The following is a 25,731-nucleotide window of genomic DNA, read 5'->3' as shown; positions in this document are numbered from 1 at the left end:
TATTTCCCCTCCCCGTTCCTCATACTGCCTTAAACAATGGAGGAAATTGAAAATAGCGCTGGCATAAGCCCACTTAGTGGACATGAGGCGGCTTACACATCCCACAGACAGAGATTTTTCATATTTCTCTCAGGTTCACTCTTCCTATCACTGCATTGACTATCTGTTCCTCTCAGATTCTCATACACAAGCAGTACGTAAAGTGGATATTGACGCCATAGTGATTTCAGACCATGCTCCTATTAAAATGTCATTAGCTTTAAAATGCCTCCCACAAAGAGCATGGTCTTGGAGATTGAATGACACACTATTAGAATCAGCAATACATACAGAACAACTAGGGAAAAGGCTAGAGGAATTTTTAAAATGTTTTGAATACTCAAGTATCTACTCCCATGGTGTGGGAGGCCCATAAGGCTGTCATCAGAGGAAATTTTATAGGTCTAGGCACGTTTGGGAAAAACAGAATGAAAACTCTAAACTCCCTGACAGCTCATATACAGACTCTAGAAAAAGTACACAAACAACAAAAATCAGACACGCATATGAAAGATCTGACATACTTAGACAAAAAGTAAAAGTCCTTCTTAATATTAGGGCGGCGAAATCCCTACAAATGCTTAAATACAAATATTACGCACACGGGGACAAAGGAAACAAGATAATGTCGCAACTCCTCAAGAAGAAACGAGAGAAAACATTTGTCTCTGCAATTCACACTACAGGGACTCATAAAGCTACCACCACCCCTCAAATTGCCAAAGCTTTTCAAGAGTACTACGTTAAATAAAACAACATAGCTAATAGCTCACATACCTCAAATGACATGCCGGAATCCAACCTATCATTAATCTCCGCCTTTTTAAAATCTGTTACAGCCCCCGGGTTGTCTAGTGAGGAGAGAAACTCCCTCCTCCTTCCTTTCACGACTACAGAACTAGAGAACGTGCTGAACTCCATACGTTCGTGCAAAAGCCCCAGTCCGGATGGCTTGCAATCCTAATACCCCGCTTTCTTGAAGTATGTAATTCCCTTCTTCTTGGCTCATCCTTACCTGCGCAGGCTCTGAAAGCCCATATTACAAAATTACATAAGGAGGGTAAAGACCCAGAAGGCCTATCTCTCTTTTAAAATGTGATCCTAAATGGTGGTCCAAACTTCTGGTGAATAGATTGGCCCCATTCCTGACATCTGATTCATCCTGAACAGGTGGGGTTTGTGCAGGGAAGAGAGGGAAAACATAATGTTTGGAGGGTGACACATGCAATATAGGCAGCTAAACACAAAAAAAATGGCTTTTCTGCTGTTGGGTACAGATGCAGAAAAGGCATTTGGTAGGGTGAAATGGTATTTCATGAGAGAAACATTGAAAAAATGTCACCTTCCCTCACAGTTTATAGAAGCTATTTTCTCTCTCTATACTCTCTATACCTTCTCTCAGATCCTTTCTCAATCACAAACGGAACACGCCAGGGCTGCCCCCTATCCCCAACACTGTATATCTTATGTATGGAAACTCTGTTACTCAAGAGAAGGCAGACAGATCAGATCAGAGGACTTACCTTGGGACAGTACACACACAAAACTACAGCTTTTGCTGATGATCTGTTACTATTTGTCTCCAACCCAGAGGAATCACTGCCTGTAATAATGCAGATCTTTGACATGTATGGAAAAGTATCTAATTTCAAGATAAACTACTCTAAGTCAGAAGCCTTAAATATATCAGTCCATTCTAAATTCCTACCAGACATGAAAGCCTCAACCCCGTTTAAATGGCTTAAATCAACTATTAAGTATTTAGGGATTACATTTTCAGAAGACCCTTTACGTCTTTTTCAGCTCAATTTTACGCTTTCACACAAAATCAAGTTACAGTATATTTGAGCTCCCTGCAGATCCCCTATATGTCTTGGTTTGGAAGGAAGAACCTTTTATCTACTTTGTCCTTTCCAAGATACTATATATCTTACAGTCCCTTCCCATAAAAATTCTGAACAAGTTTTTGGGGGACTTCAAAACTTTGTTTACTTCCTTTTTATGGAAGAGTAAGAGACCGAGGTTGGCATATTCTTATCTAACGAAAAAAAGAAAAATAAGGGGGGTATCTACCAGATCTCAACTTGTATCACAAATCTATACAACTGGCTAGATGGGCCTGGTTAGCGAATGATGGAGTGACCTTGCCTTATCTAGGTATTGAGAGGCACCTAATGGGTTCATACTTGCATAGTTGTTTATGGCTAAATATATTACTTGACAAAGCTAGCAAGGTTTTGGGAGAAATGACTAGAGAGATGATAAAGATCTGTAGTATCATCCCACTTCTGCCTCAGTCCAACCGGGGTCTGTCTAAATTGGCTCCATTTACAGTATTACCCAGTTTCTCAAATCCAAAATGGAACCCTAGAGACAGCTGGTGGCTGAAGTTGAAGATTGTTAAATTATCATCTTTATTGGATAATGAACAAGCCCCACCTATTTCTGAGATATGCAACATACCTAATCCAGGAACTTCACTTCATATACATCAATTGGATTTCACTCATACCTTTAGAAAGGTGAGGTCAATGGTCTCTTTACCCCTACCTGATCCATCTTGGTTAGAGAATCTCATAATAATTTATAAAAACCTTTTAGAAAACAGAGCACCGTCCAAACCTTTTTATATCACACAATGGGAAAAGGAGCTAGATAGGTCCTTCTCGAAAGAAGACATTGAATATATTATGGCACATGCTAGTGGCTTTTCTAGGTGTGTCCGACTTCAAAGTTATAACGAAGTGGTATAAAACACCAGACTTCCATTTTATGATAGGGTTTGCAACTAATGTCAAATGTTGGAGGTGTGGGAGGGAAAAGGGTACGATGCTCCACATATGGTGGACTTGTTCATTGATTGAGCGATTCTGGAAGGAAGTGGACAAAGACATAAATAAGATATGTTCTTTAAATGTGGTGCTGACGCCGGAGTTGGTTCTTCTATGGCTGCCGCAATTTACATTTAAACAGTCCAAAGACAACCTCCCTACACATATGCTAGCTGCTGCTAAACTTCTCATTGCTTTAAACTGGAAGGACCCCATCCCTCCATCCTTGGGGGGTTGGAAGAATAAGATACAACAAATTAATAGATTGGAGGAATTAGCAGGCTGGGAAAATAATAATAGGCAACTATATCTGAACACTTGGTGGCCTTGGAGGAATGAACTTCAACAAATGGGCGAAGGGACATTGTATTAAATGTAACAAGTAGATGTAAAGGTTAGGAATTCACTAATGTAGTAGGATATTTTCTATTAAGCCATATAGGATTTGCATGGGGGTTAGAGGCTCTACCACGGTTATGGGATGCAGAGTATCCCATTCTTTTGCTCTTTATTTTATTCAATGTTTGTATGTCATTTAATTTCAGTTCTTTTCACACAGAATATGTCATTTTTAGAAATGGTTTCAATAACTCATGTATGTGCATAAAAAAAAAAAATCACAAAACGTTGCAACTCCTTTCCAGGCAACCCCCCAGGTGTATGTTTACTGAAATAGGTGTAAACCACATCATACTTGCACTAAATGTATTATTACTGTATGCCGATTTTATACATTTTCCAAAAGTGCATACAGCAACTCCAGTCTAAAAACTGACCTCAAATACAGTACACCTACAATGATAAATTGTCTTTAAAAGCTCTAGAAATCCTTTCTTGTGTTCCCCATTCAAGTTGTGTGGTGGCTCACCGCCAGATTTCTGACAGAAATGAAAAGCAGGAAATACAACAATAAAACAAAGCAATGACAAAACCTTTCTATGTCCTGGTCTATATGCACAGAAATACAGACTCGGAAAATAACTGCACACTGTAGACTGTAGAATTGTAGCGCTACATAAAACTAGTATTCATGAATAGCAGTCACAACAGCTGCATAATTAAACATGCAGATAATAACCATAAAATGCAATTATGGAAAAATGAAAGTTTATCGTAAACAGTTGAAGTTCTACCCTGTAGTATAAACAAATGTCATTATTTCATGTTTTTCTTTCTTTTCCATTGGGTGGAATGATTGCATTCTAGCATTGACAATCAGTAATATCGGTGACTGAATGTGAATCCTGGAAACAAGCCGTTTATCGCACACTGCAATATGGGATTGGAAATGGAATTTATCAATATGTTATTGCAATGAGTTGTGTTGCAGGATTCTACTAAATAATTAGAAATTACCTGTAATTCTTCCAAGCTTGTCTGATCCGTTAATATAACTGCCAGCAAATCCTGATACATGAGCTCCAAGGCTGTACCCAATCAAATGAACATTACTCCTAGGAAATTGGGTGGATGACTGGAAAACATCATGAATTAGAGATTAAGACAACTGCAAGATGAAGACAGGACAATGTGTGCTACGGAGAAGGCAGTACAATTACAAGCAGAGAAAGGAATGGCTGCCCCAGTTATACAGAAAGGCTAGGTAGGTTTTATTGCAATTTGGGCAAATATGAAATCTCATGAACATGATTTTCCATATCCCAATAGCGATTCCATTTTTACTTTAGCTATCCGGCTTGGGGCCAACAATGCCCAGAGACCTCCATTGTCTCCCTGAACATGAAACCCCCACCCACCCGTCCTGCCACTGCTGTTTCTGGTTGCTTCTGGTTCCTTCAGTGGTCACAGAGGATTGAATGCTACATCACAGTGGCGATGTACCGTTCAAATTGCTGTGACTGCTGTGGCCTGTGATTGGCTGCAGCGGTCATGGGACTAAGCTGCTTCCTGGTCCTGCGGGAACTTTAAGAGGCTGGATATGGAGCAGCAGTGGTGCCGTGGACAGGTGGTTGTTTTTTTATGTTCAGGGGTACAAGGGAGGACTGCAGAGTTCACAGCTCCAAGGCCAAATAAGTCCTTTAAGGTGTTCATACATCATCAGTAGGTGTCAGCTGAACGTTCCTTCTCTCTTGACTCCCCCATACACATATACACTCAGCAAAGCGAGAAAGTGTTTTGAATAGAGGGAGCAGAAAACTGCTGTCAGACACCACTAAACAAAAGGGTCAAGTGTTGAAATTCAATGTACCCTTTTCTCTCCCAATATCATCTGTCGGGGGAGAGTCAGGAGCTCCCCATACACATCAGACTGTCAGTCAGCCCTGTCGACAACAATGGATTTGGTCAACAAGGTATACGTATAAGCAGGGGTGGGATTCAAATTTTTAACAACAGGTTCCCTACTCAGCGGTGGATACGCAGCGCGTCACGAGTCATGACACATATTTACATACACCATATATATGCAACACAGTCACGACATATTTACATACACCATATATACACTACACACAAATACACTATATATACACTACACACATACCACTCAACTTTTAAAAAGCCTTAGGCCCCCTCTTTGTTATTACTGTAATGGCCCCCTCTTTATTATTATTATAATGGCCCACTCTTTATTTTTAATGTAATGGCCCCCACTTTATTATTAATATAATGGCCCCCTCTTTATTATTAATATAATGGCCCCCACTTTATTATTAATATAATGGCCCCCTCTTTATTATTATTATAATGGCCCACTCTTTATTTTTAATGTAATGGCCCCCACTTTATTATTAATATAATGACCACCTCTTTTTTATTAATATAATGGCCCCCTCTTTATTATTAATATAATGGCCCCCTCTTTATTATTAATATAATGGCCCCCTCTTTGTTATTACTGTAACGGCCCCCTCTTTGTTATTACTGTAACGGCCCCCTCTTTGTTATTACTGTAACGGCCCCCTCTTTATTATTATTATAATGGCCCACTCTTTATTTTTAATGTAATGGCCCCCACTTTATTATTAATATAATGGCCCCCACTTTATTATTAATATAATGGCCCCCTCTTTATTATTAATGTAATGGCCCCCTCTTTATTATTAATATAATGGCCCCCACTTTAATAACAAAGAGGGGGCCATTACATTAATAACAAAGAGGGAGCCATTACATTAATAATAAAGAGGGGGCCATTATATTAATAATAAAGAGGGGGCCATTACATAGTGGAGTACCGCTTAAAAAAGCTGCTCTTACTCTGTGGGCAAAATAGATGTGTTTCCCTGTGTGTGGCCACCTTAAATATTGTCATCAACCCCATCCATAACTCTTGTTTGGCTAAAATAATCTAAACATTGGGTCAGGATGAGGGGAAGGTGGAGTAGGCACCTGCTTAGGAGAAATAATTAATACTTACCTCTCTCTCCTTCACAGCTTGTGGCATCCTGGTACAGGCGGTCACCAATGCCTCGCTCACTGTGCCTTCCCGCGCCGCGTCATCACGTCATCTCGCGAGATCCGCCGCAGGAGGTCACAGTGAGGTACGTGACTAAGTCCTGCGTCGCACCTCAACTGAAGCCGCTCCCCCGGCCCCTCCTCACTTCGCCTGCCCAGCTGCCCTGCACAGTGCGCGTCACACAGGGCCTCTCCTCTCGGCTTCCGCTCCGCCCCCACCCCTATAGCTACGCCACTGGTGCAGGCGCAGCTGCAGGACCGGGTCGGGATCCCTGCTTCTCACCGGTCCTGCGAACCGCCTGTAATTTTAACAAACGGTTCGGCAGAACCGGAGAGAACCGGCTGGATCCCATGCCTGCGTATAAGGTGTCTAATGAAGGCAGATATCAAGAGGATGCAAGAAGAATATTTGTACCCCTCACATCTAAACATTGTACACATTGATTCTCCACATTGATTGAAGGAACATGAGGTGGTTGGACTAGTTCAGTGCTCTCATTAAGAGAAACAAAATAAGAGTATTGCAGGTTTGATACCTTTCAATGGCTAACAAAAATAGAAGTAATGATGGTACATAGCGAGCTTTCGAGACATTACCAGTCCCTTCATCAGGCGTACTACAAGAATATATGAAGAAACAGCAATGTATATACAATAAGAACAGAGGCATGGGGGAATGAATGGACATTTGAAAAATAACAGAACAACATATCAAAGATCTTGAGAACGAGTCCTTAATTATCTTACAGATAAGGGGTGTGAAAGTTTTATGGTCTGTAAATTGATGTTATCTCAGAGACCTGGTGCCCCGACTATGTCTATAGAAGACTGGTGGTTGGACTGACACTGCAATTCACAGCACAGATGCTGCAGACCCTCATTTTGCAGAAACGGTTCATGTTATTCAGTCAGTGACTGACAAGAAGCTCCTGATTCCACTTGAAACAGAGATTTTCTTGCAGATTGGCCAAATATTTCCCCTCGTGCATTGAAATGGCTACTGCAGAATCCCAGCTATGTACACAAAAGAGGATGCCATATTTTTTTTAAAATGAAGACCAGTTGAAAAAATGATTTTAGCTCAAAATAGGTACAATGAAATAATAATAAAAATTGCCCACAGGTGTACATAGCCTTTAAAGGGTTTTTTAACAGATATGCTCATGTAGATGCTTGCCTCATGTACAGTACCTCTTTCCCATGCTTTTTTTTTCTTCAATTTGGACCCGTTTCCCCATCCTAATCAATCACTTTGGTTTCCATCCTGTATGTAGCACTTCCTGTTCCTGCATCCAACCAAACCCATGATGCACTTCACTTTTCTCTGCCACAGCCCTAGCATCAGCCTAATCACACCCAGCCACCCAGCTAATTGCAGACACTACCCTATCACTGCCCCTAACCACACCCAGCTAGTTTATAGCTCCTCCCACCTAGCTTATTACATAGACACTACCCTATCACTGCTCCTAACCACACCCAGCTAGTTTATAGCTTCTCCTACCCAGCTAATCACATAGACACTACCCTATCACTGCCCCTAACCACACCCAGCTAGTTTATAGCTCCTCCCACCTAGCTTATTACATAGACACTACCCTATCACTGCTCCTAACCACACCCAGCTAGTTTATAGCTCCTCCTACCCAGCTAATCACATAGACACTACCCTATCACTGCCCCTAACCACACCCAGCTAGTTTATAGCTCCTCCCACCTAGCTTATTACATAGACACTACCCTATCACTGCTCCTAACCACACCCAGCTAGTTTATAGCTTCTCCTACCCAGCTAATCACATATACACTACCCTATCACTGCCCCTAACCACACCCAGCTAGTTTATAGCTCCTCCCACCTAGCTTATTACATAGACACTACCCTATCACTGCTCCTAACCACACCCAGCTAGTTTATAGCTCCTCCTACCCAGCTAATCACATAGACACTACCCTATCACTGCTCCTAACCACACCCAGCTAGTTTATAGCTTCTCCCACCCAGCTAGTTACATAGACACTACCCTATCACTGTTCCTAACCACTCCCAGCTAGTTTATAGCACCTCCCACCCAGCTAATTACAGACACTACCCTATCACTGCTCCTAACCACACCCAGCTAGTGTATAGCTCCTCCCACCCAGCTAGTTACATAGACACTACCCTATCACTGCTCCTAACCACACCCAGCTAGTTTATAGCACCTCCCACCCAGCTAGTTACATAGACACTACCCTATCACTGCTCCTAACCACACCCAGCTAGTGTATAGCTCCTCCCACCCAGCTAGTTACATAGACACTACCCTATCACTGCTCCTAACCACACCCAGCTAGTTTATAGCACCTCCCACCGAACTAGTTACATAGACCCTACCCTATCACTGCTCTGTTGCTGCTTTGACATAATATTACAGGAAATAAGCTGCATGGACATGGTCATGTGAAGGTAAAGGTAAAATAAATATATTACAAAATGACAGCTAACGTCATAAATGATTATTTTAATGGACGCTGATGCAAACCAGAAAATCCCTCTAAGAATGTTAGAAATCCCCAAGGATTGCTGCAGGTGCATTTTATACCGGTCATTGGACTCTTTACATGCATCAGAGAATTCTTAAATGGGATCCTCCACCTTTTACAGCACAATTACCTTCTTCCGGTATTCGGTTCTAGTTCTACTCTACTTAGCGAGGAAGGGGAAATGGTTCCATCATCCTTCGACGTAGACATGCATGGTATAAAGAAGATCATTTCCCCGGTTTATGGGTCTCTTTGTGAGCACACTGCCTCCACTGGAAATGACAAGTCACCAATGCAAATGAGGAAGCAGAAGCTCGGCTAAATAAATATAGCTGTTATATTTTACAATGCAAATGTTTGTGCTGCAGCCGCGCACGCAGCAGAGTAGTTAACTTAGCTGAACATCTTGAGGCGGATTATACGGCTGCTGAACTACTGCTTTAACAATGCTATAAAAAGAAGAGTAAATCTGGTAGGTGCATTACTGTCCAGAAGGAAGGAAATACAGTTCGGAGCTGGACATCAACCCCACACACACCCGTCTGCCACTTTATATTCTCATCACTGTTCACTGTAAGCCATTGCCTGTATATTGTAAAGTGGCAATGATATCCTTTATGTTTATGACTAATCTGGATTTTGCATTCTGGCTTTATTGTGCAGTATTTCACTCTTTTATGAAGCATACCATCAGAAACTAGGTGATTAGAAGAGCACTAAAGGGATTTTTCTATCACAAATAAACTAGTTTTGTTTATAAGATAATGAGTTACGGCCACAGGTGTAAAAGCCATAGCAGCTACTATGGGGCCTACTGCAAGTCAGGCATGAGGTGGAGTTAGTGAGGACTACGGTAGGAAAGAGGGTGTATATGCAGCCCTGTGGATTATTCCGTATTGACAACATTGATTTTGGCATAATTCCTGCATTATCCCTATACTGTGATATTATGCCAGCATGTGACATTGGTATACGTGGCAACCTTTTTATTATGTGTTAATGTTGTGGTGTGTATTATCACTGTACTATGACATCACTGAGTACATCCTATAATGTGACCCCACTGTGTGCATTATATGGGTACTATGACATCACAGTGCACATTATCCCTGTGTCCCTTCAATGTGTGCATTATCCCAATATTATGATATCACTGTGTGCATTGTTCTTGTTTTTGATAGGAATCAAAATAATGATGTTGCACTCTGACTATAACACAGTACACTTATGGTGCAAGACTAATCAGACCAAACATATATTATAAGCGTTCATTTGTAGGTTTGAGCAAATTGACCGTTCAAATACTTACATTTTAATGCAATATCCATACAGTGTTAAAATGTATTCGCTCTATGGAGCTAAAGTTTTTTGTGTCTGAAGTTGCGCGAGACATCTGTTAATTATTACTGTATGCATATCTGCGCATTTAAAAACAATTTAAAATAGGTATCTGGAGTGAGCTTTGATACCTAGGTACCAGCCAGTACCAAAGCCCAGTTCAGATTGCTATTTTAAATAGTTTTTCAATACGCAGATATGCATACAGTAGGAATCAACAGAAGTATTGCGTGACTTCATGCAAAACGAACTTTGGCTCCACGGAGCCAATGCAATTTAACCCAGTCTATATAAGGTCTCACAGCAGATAATGCACATCAGAGCAAAAACCAAGCCATGAGGCATGATGTGTGAAGGCACAGATCTGGAGATGGGTCCCAAAAAAAAATTCTGCTGCACTGAAAGTTTCCAAGAGCACAGTAGCCTCCATAATTTCTAAATGGAAGAAGTTTGGAACAACCAGGACTATTCTCAGAGCTGGCCGCCCCACCAAAGTAATTAATCGGGGCATAAGGGCCTTGGTAAGAGAGGTGACTAAGAATCCAATGGTCAATCTGGCTGAGCTCCAAACATCCTGTGTGCAGATGGGAGAATCTTCCAGAAGGTCAACCATCACTGCAGCACTCCACCAATCTGGTTTTTATAGCAGAATGGCCAGAAAGAAGCCTCTCTTCAATAAAAGACACATGAATCCCCTTCTGGAGTTTGTAAAAAAGCACCTAAAGGACTCTCAGACTGTGAGAAACAAGATTCACTGATTGAACTTTTTGGCCTCAATTCTAGACATTATGCCTGGAGGAAACCAGGCACTGCTCATCACCTGCCCAATACCATCCTTATAGTGAAGCATGGTGGAGGCAGAATTATACTCATTTTTTTTTAGTAGCTGGGACAGGGAGACTGGTCAGGGTTGAAACAAACCTGAATGTAGCCAAGAACACAGATATTCTGAATGAAAACCTTATTCAGGGTGCTCCAGACCAGAGGATACTTGACTAGGGCAGAGTCCAGCAAGGGCAGCAGTGCCAAAGTAAAACTTTTTTTTCAAGAAAAGTTTCCCTCTTCAGTTTAGGTCACCTCGGGAAGGTGGGGGGTTAGGTTAGGGGCAGCAACAGTGTCACACTGTGAGCATTACAGTCACTGTCCAGGAACTGTCATTCACTTAATTGTTTATATTAAATGTGACTATAACCCCCCCACCCTTAAAGTGGTTATTCCATGATTGATGTAAATAATGAAAATCAGACATCATATAGTACATGACAATACCTTTCTAACAAAGCTAGAACCAGCCCTGTACTTTACATGGATCCAGAGATCTCCACATTCACTGTTCCAATTGCTTTGCTAGATTATCTTCAGCCTGGCTGCTCAGGGGCTTGTCCTTTCTGCTGCAGCTCTCTTCCGTGTAACTGTCATTGCTTCTAACACAACATATGGCTGTGGCAGTTAACCCCTTAACGCAAACTTCTGTGCATGTACAGCGGGGGATGCATTGCCAGAATGAATTCCGTCGTACATGCACGGTGGGATGATCAGGCAGGCACCGGAGCGGTGCGTGCCCAATCACTGCAGGAGTCCGGCAGTGCCTGATAGCCGGACCCCTGCTGTTTACAGCGATGCTGGCGGATTGACTCCTTCTATGCCACGGTCAGTGCTGACCGTGACATAGCAGTAGTTTGCGGCGGGTGAAGCAGCGCATCGAGTCCCCGCGCTGCTGTGGCGGGCAACCGATGTGTGACAAGGCAGCCCGATGCCATGCAGAGGCTGCCCAATGCCTTGCTCGGCACGGGACCTGCCTTCTACAGGTGCCCAGGAAATCCAGCCTCAGGCTGGGTCTTCTAGGCAACCTGTTTGTGTACTACTCACTGTAGTACACGAACAGGCAATGCATTACAATACAGATGTGGTACAGAAATTTTTTTAAAAAAAGTTTAAATGAGTGTTTTGAATAAAAAATATAGTTTCAAGTAAAAAAAAGCCCCTTTCCCCTGATTTTATAATAAAAAAGAAATAAAGAAAAGAAAAACAGCACATATTAGGTATCGCCGCGTCCGTAACGACCGGCTCTATAAATATATCACATGATCCACTCCGTCCGATAGACACCATAAAAAATAAAAACTGTGCAAAAAAAGCCATTTTTGTCACCTTACATCACTAAAAGTGCCACACCAAGCGATCAAAAAGGCGTATTCCCCCAAAAATAGTACCAATCTAACAGTCACCTCATCCCGCAAAAAATAGCCCCTACATAGCACAATCGCCCAAAAAATAAAAAAACTATGGCTCTCAGACTATGGAGACACTAAAACATGATTTTTTTGTTTCAAAAATGCATTTATTTTGCTAAATGTAAAAAAAAAGTATAAATATTACATATCACCGCGTCCGTAAAAACCTGCTCTATAAAAAATACCACATGACCTCAGGTGAACACTGTAAAAAAAAATACGGTGTAAAAAAAGCCATTTTTTTGTCACCTTACATCACAAAAATTATAATAGCAAGCGATCAGAAAGTCATACACACCCCAAAATTGTACCATTCAAACCGTCATCTCATCCCGCAAAAATCATACCCTACCGAAGAGAATCACCCAAAAAAAAAAAAAAAAAAAAGGGCTCTCAGACTATGGTGAAACTAAATCATGATTTTTTTTTGTTTAAAAAATGATATTAGTGTATAAAACTAAAATAAATAAATAAAGTATACATATTAGGTATCGCCGCTTCCGTAGCAACCTTCTCTATAAAAATATCACATGATTTAACTCCTCAGGTGAACACCGTAAAAAATTAAAATAAAAACAGTGTCAAAAAGCCACTTATGGCACCTTATATCACAAAAAGTGTAATAGCAAGCGATCAAAAAGTCATATGCACCCCAAACTTATACTAATCATACCGTAAAAAAAAATAAGCCCCTATAAAAGACATTCGCCCAAAAAATAAACATAAATATGGCTTTCAGAATATGGAGACACTAAAAAAATCCTTTTTTTTAAAAAAAAGCCTTCATTTTGTAAAACTGAAACAAACAACAACAAAAAGTCATATTTGGTATTGTCGCGTCCGTAACAACCTGCTCTATAAAAATAGCTCATGATCTAACCTGTCAGATGAACATTGTAAATAGCAAAAAATAAAAACCGTGGCAAAACAGCAATTGTTTTGTTACCTTGTACCCTAAAATAGTACCAACAAAACTGCCACCCTATCCCGTAGTTTCCAAAATGGGGTCACTTTTTTGTAGTTTCTACTCTAGGGGTGCATTAGGGGGTCTTCTAATGTGACATGGCAAGTTAAAATTATCCCAGTGAATTAAGCCCTCCAAAAACCATATGGCATTCCTTTCCTTCTGCGCCCTGCCGTGTGGCCATACAGCAGTTTTTGACCACATATGGGGTGTTTATGTAAAGTAAAGAATCATGGCAATAAATATTGAGTTTAGTTTGGCTGTTAGTCATGGCTTTGTTAGCGGAAAAAAATTATTAAAATGGAAAATCTTCCAAAAAAGTGAAATTCTGAAATTTCATATCCATTTTCAATTAATTCTTGTGGAACACCTAAAGGGTTAACAAAGTTTGTAAAATCAGTTTTGAATACCTTGAGGGGTGTAGTTTCTAAAATGGGGTCACTTTTCAGGAGTTTCTACTCTAGGGGTGCATCAGGGTGGCTTCAAATGGGACATGGTGTAAAAAAACCTGGGGTGTAGTTTCTAAAATGGGGTAATTTTTGGGTGGTTTCTAATATGTAAGCCTCCCAAAGTGACTTCAGACCTGAACTGGTCCTTACAAAGTGGGTTTTGGAAATTTTCAGAAAAATTTCAAGATTTGCTTCTGAACGTCTAAGGCCTCTTTCACACGGGACTCAGTTTTTTTGCCCAGATAAGAGCCGGGTGCGTTGCGGGAAAATGCGCGATTTTTGGGCTTGGGATTGATGTTCTGAAGATTGTATTATTTTCCCTTATAACATGGTTATAAGGGAAAATAATAGCATTCTGAATACAGAATGCATATTAAACCAGCGCTAGAGGGGTTAAAAAAAATAAAAAAAAATTTTACTCACCTTAGTCCACTTGATCGCGAAGCTGGCATCTCCTTGTGTCTCCTCTGCTGATGAACAGGACCTGGGGTGAGCTGCTCCATTAAATACCGGTGATGACCTTCGATGACGTCACTCCGGTCATCACATGGTCTTTTACCATGGTGAATCACCATGGGAAAAGATCATGTGACATACCATGTGATTTTTATTTTTTTAACCCCTCTAGCGCTGGTTTACTATGCATTCTGTATTCAGAATGCTATTATTTTCCCTTATAACCATGTTATAAGGGAAAATAATAATGATCGGGTCTCCATCCCGATCGTCTCCTAGCAACCGTTTGTGCAAATCGCACGGCATCCGTACTTGCTTGCGGATGCCATCCGATTTTCACACACCCCATTCACTTCTATGGGGCCTGTGTCACGTCAAAATCGGACAATATAGAGCATGCTGCGATTTCAACTGAACGCACAAGTGATGCGTTAAAAACAACGTTCATGTGCACAGCCCCATAGAAATGAATGGGTCAGGATTTAGTGCGGGTGCCATACGTTCGCCGCACGGATCGCACCCGCACGGAAAACTCGCCCGTGTGAAAGGGGCCTAAGCCTTCTAACGTCCCCCAAAAATAAAATGGCATTCACAAAATGATCCAAACATGAGGTAGACATATGGGGAATGCAAAGTAATAACAATTTTAGGAGGTATCACTATCTGTTTTAAAAGCAGAGAAATAGAAATTTGGAAAGTTGCAAATTTTTCCAAATTTTTGGTAAATTTGATACTTATTTATTTATACATAAAAATGAAATATTTAGACTCAATGATACCACTGTCATGAGGTACAATATGTGACGAGAAAACAATTTTAGAATGACCTGGATAAGTAAAAGCGTTTAAAAGTTATTACCACATGTATACCACAAGAATTAATGAAAAATGGAGATTACATTTCAGAATTTAACTTTTTGGGCATATTTTCCATTTTAATCAATTTTTTTCCACTAACAAAGCAAGGGTTAACAGCCAAACACAATATTTATTGCCCTGATTCTGTAGTTTACAGAAACACCTCATATGTGGTCGTAAACTGCTGTACGGGCACACATACGGGCATTGCTCTGAAGGAAAGGAGCGCCATATGGTTTTTGGAAAGCAGATTTCACTGGGATAATTTTAAGCTGGGATGTCACTTGATTCATTTGAAGACCCCCTGATGCACCCTTAGAGTAGAAACTCAAAAAAAGACCCCATTTTGGAAACTACGGGATAAGGTGGCAGTTTTGTTGGTACTATTTTAGGGTACATATGATTTTTGGTTGCTCTACTTTTTATGAGGCAAGGTAACAAAAAATAGCTGTTTTGGCACCGTTTTTATTATTTCAAATGTACATCTGACAGGTTAGATCATGTGATATTTTTATAGAGCAGTTTGTTATGGATGTGACAATACCAATTATTTTTGATTGTTTGTTTCAGTTTTACATAATAAAACATTTTTGAAAAAAAGGATTTATAGTGTCTCCATATTCTGAAAGCCATATTTGTAAAACATTTTTGGATGAATGTCTTATGTAGGGGTTCATTTTTTCAGTATGAGATGATGGTTTTATTGGTACTATTTTAGGGTGCGTATGACTTTTTGATCGCTTGCTATTACACTTTTTGTGATGTATGGTGACAAAAATGGCTTTTTTGACACACTTTTTATTTTTATTTTTTTACGGTGTTCACCTGAGGGGTTAGTTCATGTGATATTTTTATAGAGCAAGTTGTTACGGATGTGGCAATACCTAATATGTCAACTTTTTTTATTTATGTAAGTTTTACACAATGATATCATTTTTGAAACAAAAAAAAATCATATTTTAGTGCATAGTCAATGGAGTTTTTTTTTTTTTTCACGGTGTTCACCTGAGGGGTTAGGTCATGTAATATTTTTATAGAGCAGGTTGTTACGGACGCGTCAATTTTTTATTTATTTTTTACATTTTACACTTAACACAATAAAAGCATTTTTGAAACAAAAAAAATCATGTTTTAGTGTCTCAATAGTCTGAGAGCCATATATTTTTTTTTTTGGGGGCGATTGTCTTAGGTAGGGGCTCATTTTTTGTGCACCCACCCGATCAGCCCGCCGTAATAGTAAGGCGCTGGGCGGCAAGTCACGTCCTGCTTCGCCGCACTATTAGAGCGCTGTTCGGGAAGGGGTTAATGCATATTAACGTATGTATGTGCTTGCTGAGCTTGCTCCATACATGGCGTATTCCTACTGTATAATACAGCAGGCACCCGCTGATAGTGACCGGGATGGGTGATGACACTGATGCCAGTCATTTAACCCCGAGATGCCACTGTCAATAGGTTAGAGGGTTAGACACCCACTTTTATTGAACGTGGGCTGGGCTTAGCAGCACGAGCCATGGCTATGCACAGCTGTAAAATGTATGGACATCAATGAGAGGGGGGAACATGGCACTACAGTGCTTAGGGCAGCATAAGAAAGTCAGAAAATCCCCAAATCCAGGTGTGTAAACTTTGTGCCAGAGAGAAGTCTGGAGGCTGTAATCGCTACCAAAGGGGCTACAACTGAGTCCTGAGTAAAGGGTCTGAATACTTCTGTCAATGCAAGATTTTAGTTTTTCCTTTTCAATAAATTAGCTAAGATTTTGAACATTCTGTTTTCACTTTGACATTATGGAGTATTGGGTGCAGAATGATGGGGAAAACTTTTTACTTAGTTTAGCACAAGGCATCAACGTAACAAAATGTGAAAAATGGATAGGGACTGAAGACTTTCTGAATGCATTGTATAACAAGATGAGGTTTGATCATTGGTTTTTAACTTATTGCAAAACTCTTCCTCTGCCAAGGCCTCAGCCCATCTGCTTTAGTGACAAGATATTATTGTAAATTACATGAATGACAGGACACTAGAGCAGTGATTGACAACTAGAGAGATGAATTAATCTTCAGCAATAATAATAATAATTTTTACATATTTCCTTGACTTTTCATTAAAGGGGTTCTGCACCTTCATTTAACTGATGATCTATCCTCTGGATAGATCATCAGCTTCTGATCGGCGGGGGTCCGACACCCGGGACCCCCGCCGATCAGCTGTTTGAGAAGGCAGCGGCGCTCCAGCAGCGCCGCTGCCTTCTCACTATTTACCGCCGGGCCGCCCGCCCACTGACGTCACGACTTGTATCAACTAGAGTGGGCGCGGCTAAGCTCTGTTCACTTGAATGGAGCTTAGCCGCGCCCACTCTAGTTGATACAAGTCGTGACGTCAGTGGGCGGGCGGCCTGGCGGTAAACAGTGAGAAGGCTGCAGCGCTGCTGGAGCGCCGCTGCCTTCTCAAACAGCTGATCGGCGGGGGTCCCGGGTGTCGGACCCCCGCCGATCAGAAGCTGATGATCTATCCAGAGGATAGATCATCAGTTAAATAAAAGTGCAGAACCCCTTTAAACTTTTATATTATTTTCAAACTAATTCTATCATTAATGCATATTAGTTCATGTAAAATTGTCACTGGCTAATAATATGCATCATTCCACTAAACTAGACCTTAAAAAAGGACCTGCTTCTCAGGGGGGCGTCTCCTTCTCCGTCTCCTTCTCCCTGGCTGTGAGCTGCCCAATTGCAGCGGAGAACATCACATACCAGATGGGAAACCAATACGGGGGGAAGCCTGGCAGGCAAATGGAGCAGCGCATAGGAAACATAGTAAGCACTGTAACATGACTTCAATATGCCCTACACAGCTAGCTAGTTAGATGATCATGTCAGGACCGGTGAAAGGTCCTCTTTAAATGTATAGTTCTATGAGAATGACTGTATTTTTTGCTCTATAAGACACACCTGACATTAAAACTAAGTTTTAGAGGAGAAAATGTATATATCTATATATATATATATATTTCATCAGATCAGACCCCCAAATCAGATGCCCAATCTTCATCAGACCATACATCTAACCCCAATGTTCATCAGAACCCTAATTATCATCAGATTCAGATCAGACACCAATTATCATCCGACTTCAATCTTCATTAGACCTCACATCAGAACCCTAATCTTCATCAGACCCCAAATCCTCATCAGACCTCACATCAGACCCCTAAATCATACCCCCAATCTTTATCAGACCTTCAAATCAGACCCCCAATCTTCATCAGACCACAGATTAGACCACCAAATCAGACCCCCAATCCTCCTCAGACCTCAGATCAGACATAAAATAAATAAAACAACTCTCTTCTGCTCTGGACAGTGCCACCACTTGGGAGATTTAGAGAGCAGCAAGGCGTCAGGTCACAGTGCCCATTTATGCACCTAAATCCTGAATTGAAAAAGTGTGTCTTATTGAGCCAGAATTTAGTATGTGGATAGCAAAACAAATCCAATCATTTGAACCCTGTTTCAATAGGTATTACTTCTACTGGACTGTTGTGGTACCAAGGCCAGGCCTCTTTAAAACTACATTTCTGTATGGTTTTTAAGGATGAAAAAATAAATGTTTCCTTGACACTGGTGTAACACAGATTTGAAAATGACTCAACTGATCTAGTTGTTAATAAAATACATAATAATTATGAAAATTACAGTATTTTTCCATTGAAGCACTCCTGCCTTGTAACAAATATTTTATACCATCAGTCATAACAGTAGTTTGTTAAGAGCCTCACCTAGTTTTGGCTCAAAATCATTGATGGAAATCACTGACCGAACACTGACTGTGTGAATAAGGCTGCTTTCACACTAGCGTTCGCTGGTCCGCTCGTGAGCTCCGTTTGAAGGAGCTCACGAGCGGACCCGAACGCAGCCGTCCAGCCCTGATGCAGTCTGAATGGAGGCGGATCCGCTCAGACTGCATCAGTCTGGCGGCGTTCAGCCTCCGCTCCGCTCGCCTCCGCACGGACAGGCGGACAGCTGAACGCTGCTTGCAGCGTTCGGGTGTCCGCCTGGCCGTGCGGATCCGTGCGGATCCGTCCAGACTTTCAATGTAAGTCAATGGGGACGGATCCGTTTGAAGATGCCACAATGTGGCTCAATCTTCAAGCGGATCCGTCCCCCATTGACTTTACATTGAAAGTCTGGACGGATCCGTACTAGGCTATTTTCACACTTAGCTGTTCTATGCTAAAAATAATGCAGACGGATCCGTACTGAACGGAGCCTCCGTCTGCATTATTATGAGCGGATCCGTTCAGAACGGATCCGCCCGAACGCTAGTGTGAAAGTAGCCTAAGACATAAGACTTTTCTTTCATTGGCCAAAAAAGTATCTCAATGTTTTTTTTTTATCAGTTTGGTTGCATTCCTTTAAGCACCCTTAAACATACTCTATCTACAGTAGTGCTTGAAATTCTGTGAACCCTTCAAAATTTTCTATACTTTTGACTAAATTTGACCTAAAACTACATCAGATTTTCAGACACATCTTTAAAGTAGATAAGGATAACTAAATCAAACAAATGAGTGAAAAATATTAGAAGAGAAGAAGAAGAAGAAAATCACTTATTTGTCCCTCAGTGGGGAAATTTTGGCATAACAGCAGCAATCACATTCACAACAGGAGCAAAAATAAGAGTAATTAGAAATTAAAGAGTACAAATACAAGAAAAACATAACACAGAATTTACTTTAAAAAATTCACTACTGGGTTTCTGGGAACAGTGGTGGCTATAAATCTTAACCGCTGCTGGGAGAAAGGACCTACGATAACGTTCCTTCATGCACCTATGATGCAGCAGTCTGTCACTGAAGGAGCTCTCCAGCTCCACAACAGCTTTGTACATGGGGTGGGAGACATTGTCTAAAAGTGATGTTAATTTTGAGTTCTTCTGTCACCCACCTCCTGCACTGGATCAAGGGGACAACCTAGGACAGAGCTGGCCTTCTTAATGAACTTATCTAATCTCTGTTTCTCAGCCACAGATAAGCTGCTCCCCCAACAAACCACACCATAGAATATGGCTGATACCACCACTGAGTCAAAGAATGTCTTTAGGAGCGTCCCTTGCACTCCAAAGGACCTCAGTCTCCTCAACAGATAGAGTCTGCTCTGACCCTTTTTGAAAAGAGCATCAGTGTTATGGCTCCAGCCCAGTTTGTTGATTAGGTGGACACCCAGGTACTTATAAGAGTCCACCACCTCAATGTCCGTCCCCTGTATGTTCACCGGAACCAAAGCAGGGGGCCTGTGTCTGCAGAAATCCACCACCAGCTCCTTGGTTTTGCCCGCGTTGATCTGGAGCTGGTTCTGCTGACACCAGTCCACAAACTCCTGTGTCCCCTATGTGTACTCTGAGTCGTCCTCACCTGTGATAAGGCTGACTATGGCAGAGTCATAAGAGAACTTCTGTAGGTGGCAGCCTTGGGAGTTGATGGAGATATCTGCAGTGTAGTGGGTGAAGAGGGATAATCAATTTAGTTACATGGAAATAAACCTCTAAAACATAATTTTTAATATAACATGATAAAAATCCTGAATATCCCCGCATAGAATAACAAACATAAAGTATAAAGTAAGCCCACAATAAAAGTGTTGCCAGATACAAAAGCAGATACTGAGGCACTTCTTGGGCACATAATAATAGTGTGGACCATGTGGGTTTACTCACGGTTCCTGTGGTTTGTTCTGATGGCACACCCACTGGTTAAAGTCAACTCATTAGATGTTCAAGTCAAGAGATGAACTGTACCTGGGTGTCCCTTTTAGGCTATCCTAAAAGCGGTGACCCCACTTATCTGTGGCTTAACCCTGAGTGACCCTGGTAATGCCCCAAAAAACTTTAAATAATTTGTCCTGACGCGTTTCCCCATTGAAGATAATCATCGGTTCATCTGGGGACAAAAGTACAACAGATAAGGTGTAGATGGTGGCAACCAGGATGAGTTAGGTGCACTAACATGTTTAAAACTGGCCCCATATATACCTGGGATGTTTGAAAATGGTGCTTCCGCTCGTGGGGGCGTATCCTGCTGGACGGGGTTTGTGACTCCACCTAACTTTCAGTTTTATGGAGCGCAAATGCATTCCATAGGTAAACATAATGTGCTGGTGTGTGGAGAAATAATACTGAAATAGAATGATAGATGCCCAAATGCTGCGCTGAACTTACCGCTAAAGATATGTTGTAAGAGGGAATATGGGATGTCTCATTCAGCACGTTAGATAAAGCGCTGCTGCCGGAAATAATACTATTACCTGTAGAAGAAAACCATATCCAGTCGGTGGCACGCACCGTCAGATACGAAGTGGAGCGCAAGCTAGATCTAGATGTTATATCACCTGCGTTCCACATGTGGGAACCAGATCTTGCTTAGATATAACTGGAGACAGGAAGGTGAATATGCCAGAGTGCCCACAAATATAAGAAAAAGGTTGCCATAATAGAATCATGACTGGGGTAAATAAGGGGAAGATAAGTAAACCCAAGGTGAGGAAAATGATGCTATCACATCTATGATTTAGTCGTAGATAAATGGCCAATTTAGGTCAGATAAGTAAACAGGTTCACAAATGTATATTAAATAGAGCAGAGGGACATACAATTAACAGGAATGACAAAATAAGCAAAAACTAGTGAGCGTGCCATCAGAACAAACCACAGGAACCGTGAGTAAACCCACATGGTCCACACTATTATTATGTGCCCAAGAACTGCCTCAGTATCTGCTTTTGTATCTGGCTACACTTTAATTGTGGGCTTACATTATACTTTATTGTGGCGAAACCAACCTTGACACTGGGTGGTGGAGAAGCCTGGTTACCAGCCTCTTGCCCCAGGATTATGGGCCCTCTCATCAGCCCATGCTAAACTTAAACCCCATGGCGATTTTACTGTGTTTGTGGCATCTGAGCGCTGTTTGGATATATTGAGCGCTCAGATCCAAGCCATCTGGGGATATGTTAAATGTCTATGTTTACTGTAATGGTTGGGACATTGTATATTTGAGTAGTAATGTCTGTCCTATTGTCTCCATGTGTGTATTGGCGATTTCCCTTTGTCCTGAGAGATAATTGAATTGCTCATCAGTTGTCTCCAGGACAGAAGACATTGTGTATTCTCCCGCCTGTGATAATTACATCAACCCATTGTGTTAAGGTAATTGTATCACAGGCAGAGGGGAGGATTTTGTGTGGGAGTGTTTTACTGTATTGTACGTGTTTATTGGTTGTTTTTACAAAACCCTGTGGGTGGTACTAGTGTGTAACAATGTTATATAAGAACAATAAACACACAGCTCTGGCTGTCCAATGCTTTACCCTCAAATCTTAGCCTCGTCTTGTTCTTGGGGAGATTCACTGTATGCTGTTAGAGACTGATTGCCAGGAGTGTAATCCACTTGGGTGCGTTTCCTATTTGTCTGCTAGAAGCTATTCGTGAGGTTCCGTCCGGAGTTTGGAGCATTCCCTTGTATGCCGTAACATTTATGTTTGTTATTCTATGCGGGTGTATTCAGGATTTTTATCATGTTATATTAAAAGTTATGTTTTATTGAGGAAAATGATCCAATATCACATGTAAGTTGCAAACATATGCAAACCTTTAGGATTATCAGATAATTTGAAGGTGAAATTAGATTCAAAAGAGATTTCTGAAGACCTAAAAAAAAAAAGGTTGTTACTGCTCATCAGGCTGGAAAAGCTTGAAAAACCACCTCTAAACAGTTTGGACCCCACCAATCCACACTCAGACAGATAGTATACAAATGTAGGAAATTCAAGACCATTGTGGTCGGCCAACAAAGAACATTCCAAGAACCATACATGTAATAGTCCGTGAGATGACAAAGGAACCACATATAACCTCTGATCAACTAAAGGCCTTTCTCACATTAGCTAATGTTAATGTTCATGAGTAGTGATGGACGAACATCGGCAAGGACGATCAAATGTTCGCGAACCGAAAGTTTGTGGTGGGCTCCATTCACTTTAATGGCAGGCGAACCTGAAAAACCTTCAGCTCATATTTGCAGCCACCAAATACTTAGTAGAAGTTCACAAATAGTCCCACAACATGGACAGTGACATACTAGAGGGGGATCAATGACAAAAATTCGAACAAAAAAAATGTGTCTTAATCAGGGGACATTTTTATGCGTCTTAAAGGGAAATTCTCTTAAATGTGCCCTGTTGCGCTACCAAAATACAATATATAGAAAGTATATTCCCTCTTCCCTTCCCCCTCCCCCCTCCCCTTTTCCCTTTCTTTAATTATTTCATCCTTTCCCCCCCTTGTTCTTTTTCTTTTCTTTTTTCTCATTTCCATTATTTGTCTGTCTGTGACCCAGATTATTCAAATTGTTCCACATATGCCGGTGTAGTAACCCGTTGGGTACTCTGCCTCTTTGCTTAACAGTTGTCATTTGTTATAATTTCATTCTACTCTGTGATCTCAGTTCACTCTCTGTTTTATGACTGCACTGATCCTTGATACTTGGAAATGAAAATGAAAATGAAAATGAAAACTTAAATAAAGAATTTACAAAAAAAAAAGAAAGTATATTATTGGTATTTACCACCCCTGCTTCAATCACCTTTTTGGTGGGGCAACTGGTATATCACACCAGTAGAAATTATTTGTTCCAATAACGCTTGTCCCTCTATATACCTGCGGTATCACAGCAGAACCGCACACAACTGCCGCACAATACAAATGCACTATAATATACTTTCTATGTTAGAAAGTATATTATAACATTGTACAAGGAAGGCAATCCATTAGAATATACATAAAGATAAAACGTAACCTTTAATAATTTTACTATTAAGGGTTCATTCAGACGGCCGTATGCTATCCACAAAAATGCGGATCCGTTTTTTTGTGGATTAGATGCTGACCCATTCACTTCTATGGGGCCCTTTTCTATTCCACGGTTCCGCAAAACAAATTAAACATATCCTATACTTGTCTGTGAAAATCAGAACATGGCCATATTGAAGTCTATTGATCCGCAAAAATACTGAATGCTATTAGTTTTTTTACGGACATGCTGAACTGTCCGCCCAAAAATGGACCCGCATTTTTGCCTACAGCATACGGCCGTCTGAATGAGGCCTAAGGGTCCATTCACGCGTCCGTAAGTGTTCTGCGGATCCGCAAAACACGGACACTGGCAATGTGCATCCCGCAATTTGTGGACCGCACATCGCCGGCACTATAATAGAAAATGCCTAATCTTGTCCACAATTGCGGACAAGAATAGGACATGTTCTATTTTTTGTCGGAAACGGAAGCACGGATGCGGAAGTGCGGATCTGCAAATGCTCATGCGGACAGCACATTCCGGCACCATTGAAAATGTATGGGTCTGCACCCATTCCGCAAAATTGCGGAATGGATGCGGAACCATTTTGCGGACGTGTGAATGGACCCTAAAAGATATCCCTCAAAATTAAAATAAATGTAATTATTAAAGTTAAGCAAAAAGCATAGATGTGGTAGGCAATAACAAGTGCTCGGCGGCACTAAATCAGAAACCATATGTCCTACCACAATCCGGAGTGTTCCAATGCACCTCCATGAATCCTGAATGGAAAGCAAAAAACATCTATCCCTGGGCTAGATGATTATGTAGTATTGAAGGACAGGGTGGGCAAAGAACTGTCCCTGATATTGCCCTACAGGGGGGTGCTATTCAGGCCCGGATAGACTAACCACAGACCACCAGCCCTGATAAGAGCGACCCCGTCCGGAACCTTACCCTATATAAAAATGGCCCTAGTAAGCCCCTAGGCCCCTGACTTCCAAGTGATCACTATATAGATCCATGTGTTTTTGACTCAATATAAAAGTATATTATAAGTATATTGCACCCCTTTGTGTATCACACCTATCGATAGCACACCTATTTTAGGAAAAACTGTGAAAATTATGAAAACATTTATATTTTTTCCTTTCTTATTTTTTTCTGTTTCAATATGTCAAAACATTTAAAACATTTTTTAAAGAAAATAAAAAGGAAAAACAATGTGCATATGTTTGTATATTTTACACACACAAAGTCCCCTATACTATTGCTAAAACTAATACATATTTTTTATTTATATTTTTTAATGAACAAAAAAGGGTGGAAAAATATGTGTGTACATATTCTACTATACTATTGCTAAAACTAGTAACTAAAGCTGTAACTTTTATTTTTTGTATTTATTTTCCTTTTTTTTAACTTTGTAAATACATTTTTATTATTCTTTTTATTTATTTTAATTTCTTAATTTAAAAAAAAGTATATAAAAAAAGTGAATTTGCCCAGACTGGTAGGAAGGGGTTAATTTACAGGCTGCAGCTCATCATTAATTTCACAGCCAGCAGGTGGCACTCTCACATCAAGAATAGCTCTCTCCGCTGGCTTTTTCACTTTACAGTGCGATGGGTCACTGTAGACAGTGATGTCACGCAGGGTGAACACTTTGCCTGGTCTCCAGGATCCTTACTGTGACCGCAGCTGTCTAATGTGGTCATAGCAATCTGCACAACCATGGGGCGCCGGCAGATCGCAATGTAACCAGAC

General features: G+C 40.9%; 1 protein-coding gene across 1 annotated transcript in view; it reads right to left on the bottom strand.

The window, feature by feature from the left end:
- LIPC (lipase C, hepatic type) overlaps positions 1 to 25,731 on the bottom strand; it is a 202,396-nt gene that overhangs the window by 60,608 nt on the left and 116,057 nt on the right. Inside the window, exon 7 of the mRNA XM_044283292.1 lies at positions 4,227 to 4,344. Coding sequence (XP_044139227.1) covers positions 4,227 to 4,344 — 118 coding nt within the window. The remainder of the gene's footprint in view (positions 1 to 4,226; positions 4,345 to 25,731) is intronic.

The sequence above is a fragment of the Bufo gargarizans genome, chromosome 2, assembly GCF_014858855.1.
Source record: "Bufo gargarizans isolate SCDJY-AF-19 chromosome 2, ASM1485885v1, whole genome shotgun sequence".
Taxonomy (NCBI): Eukaryota; Metazoa; Chordata; class Amphibia; order Anura; family Bufonidae; genus Bufo; species Bufo gargarizans.
The sequence above is the reverse complement of the archived record's forward strand: the minus strand, read 5'-3'. Positions and strand labels throughout refer to the sequence as shown.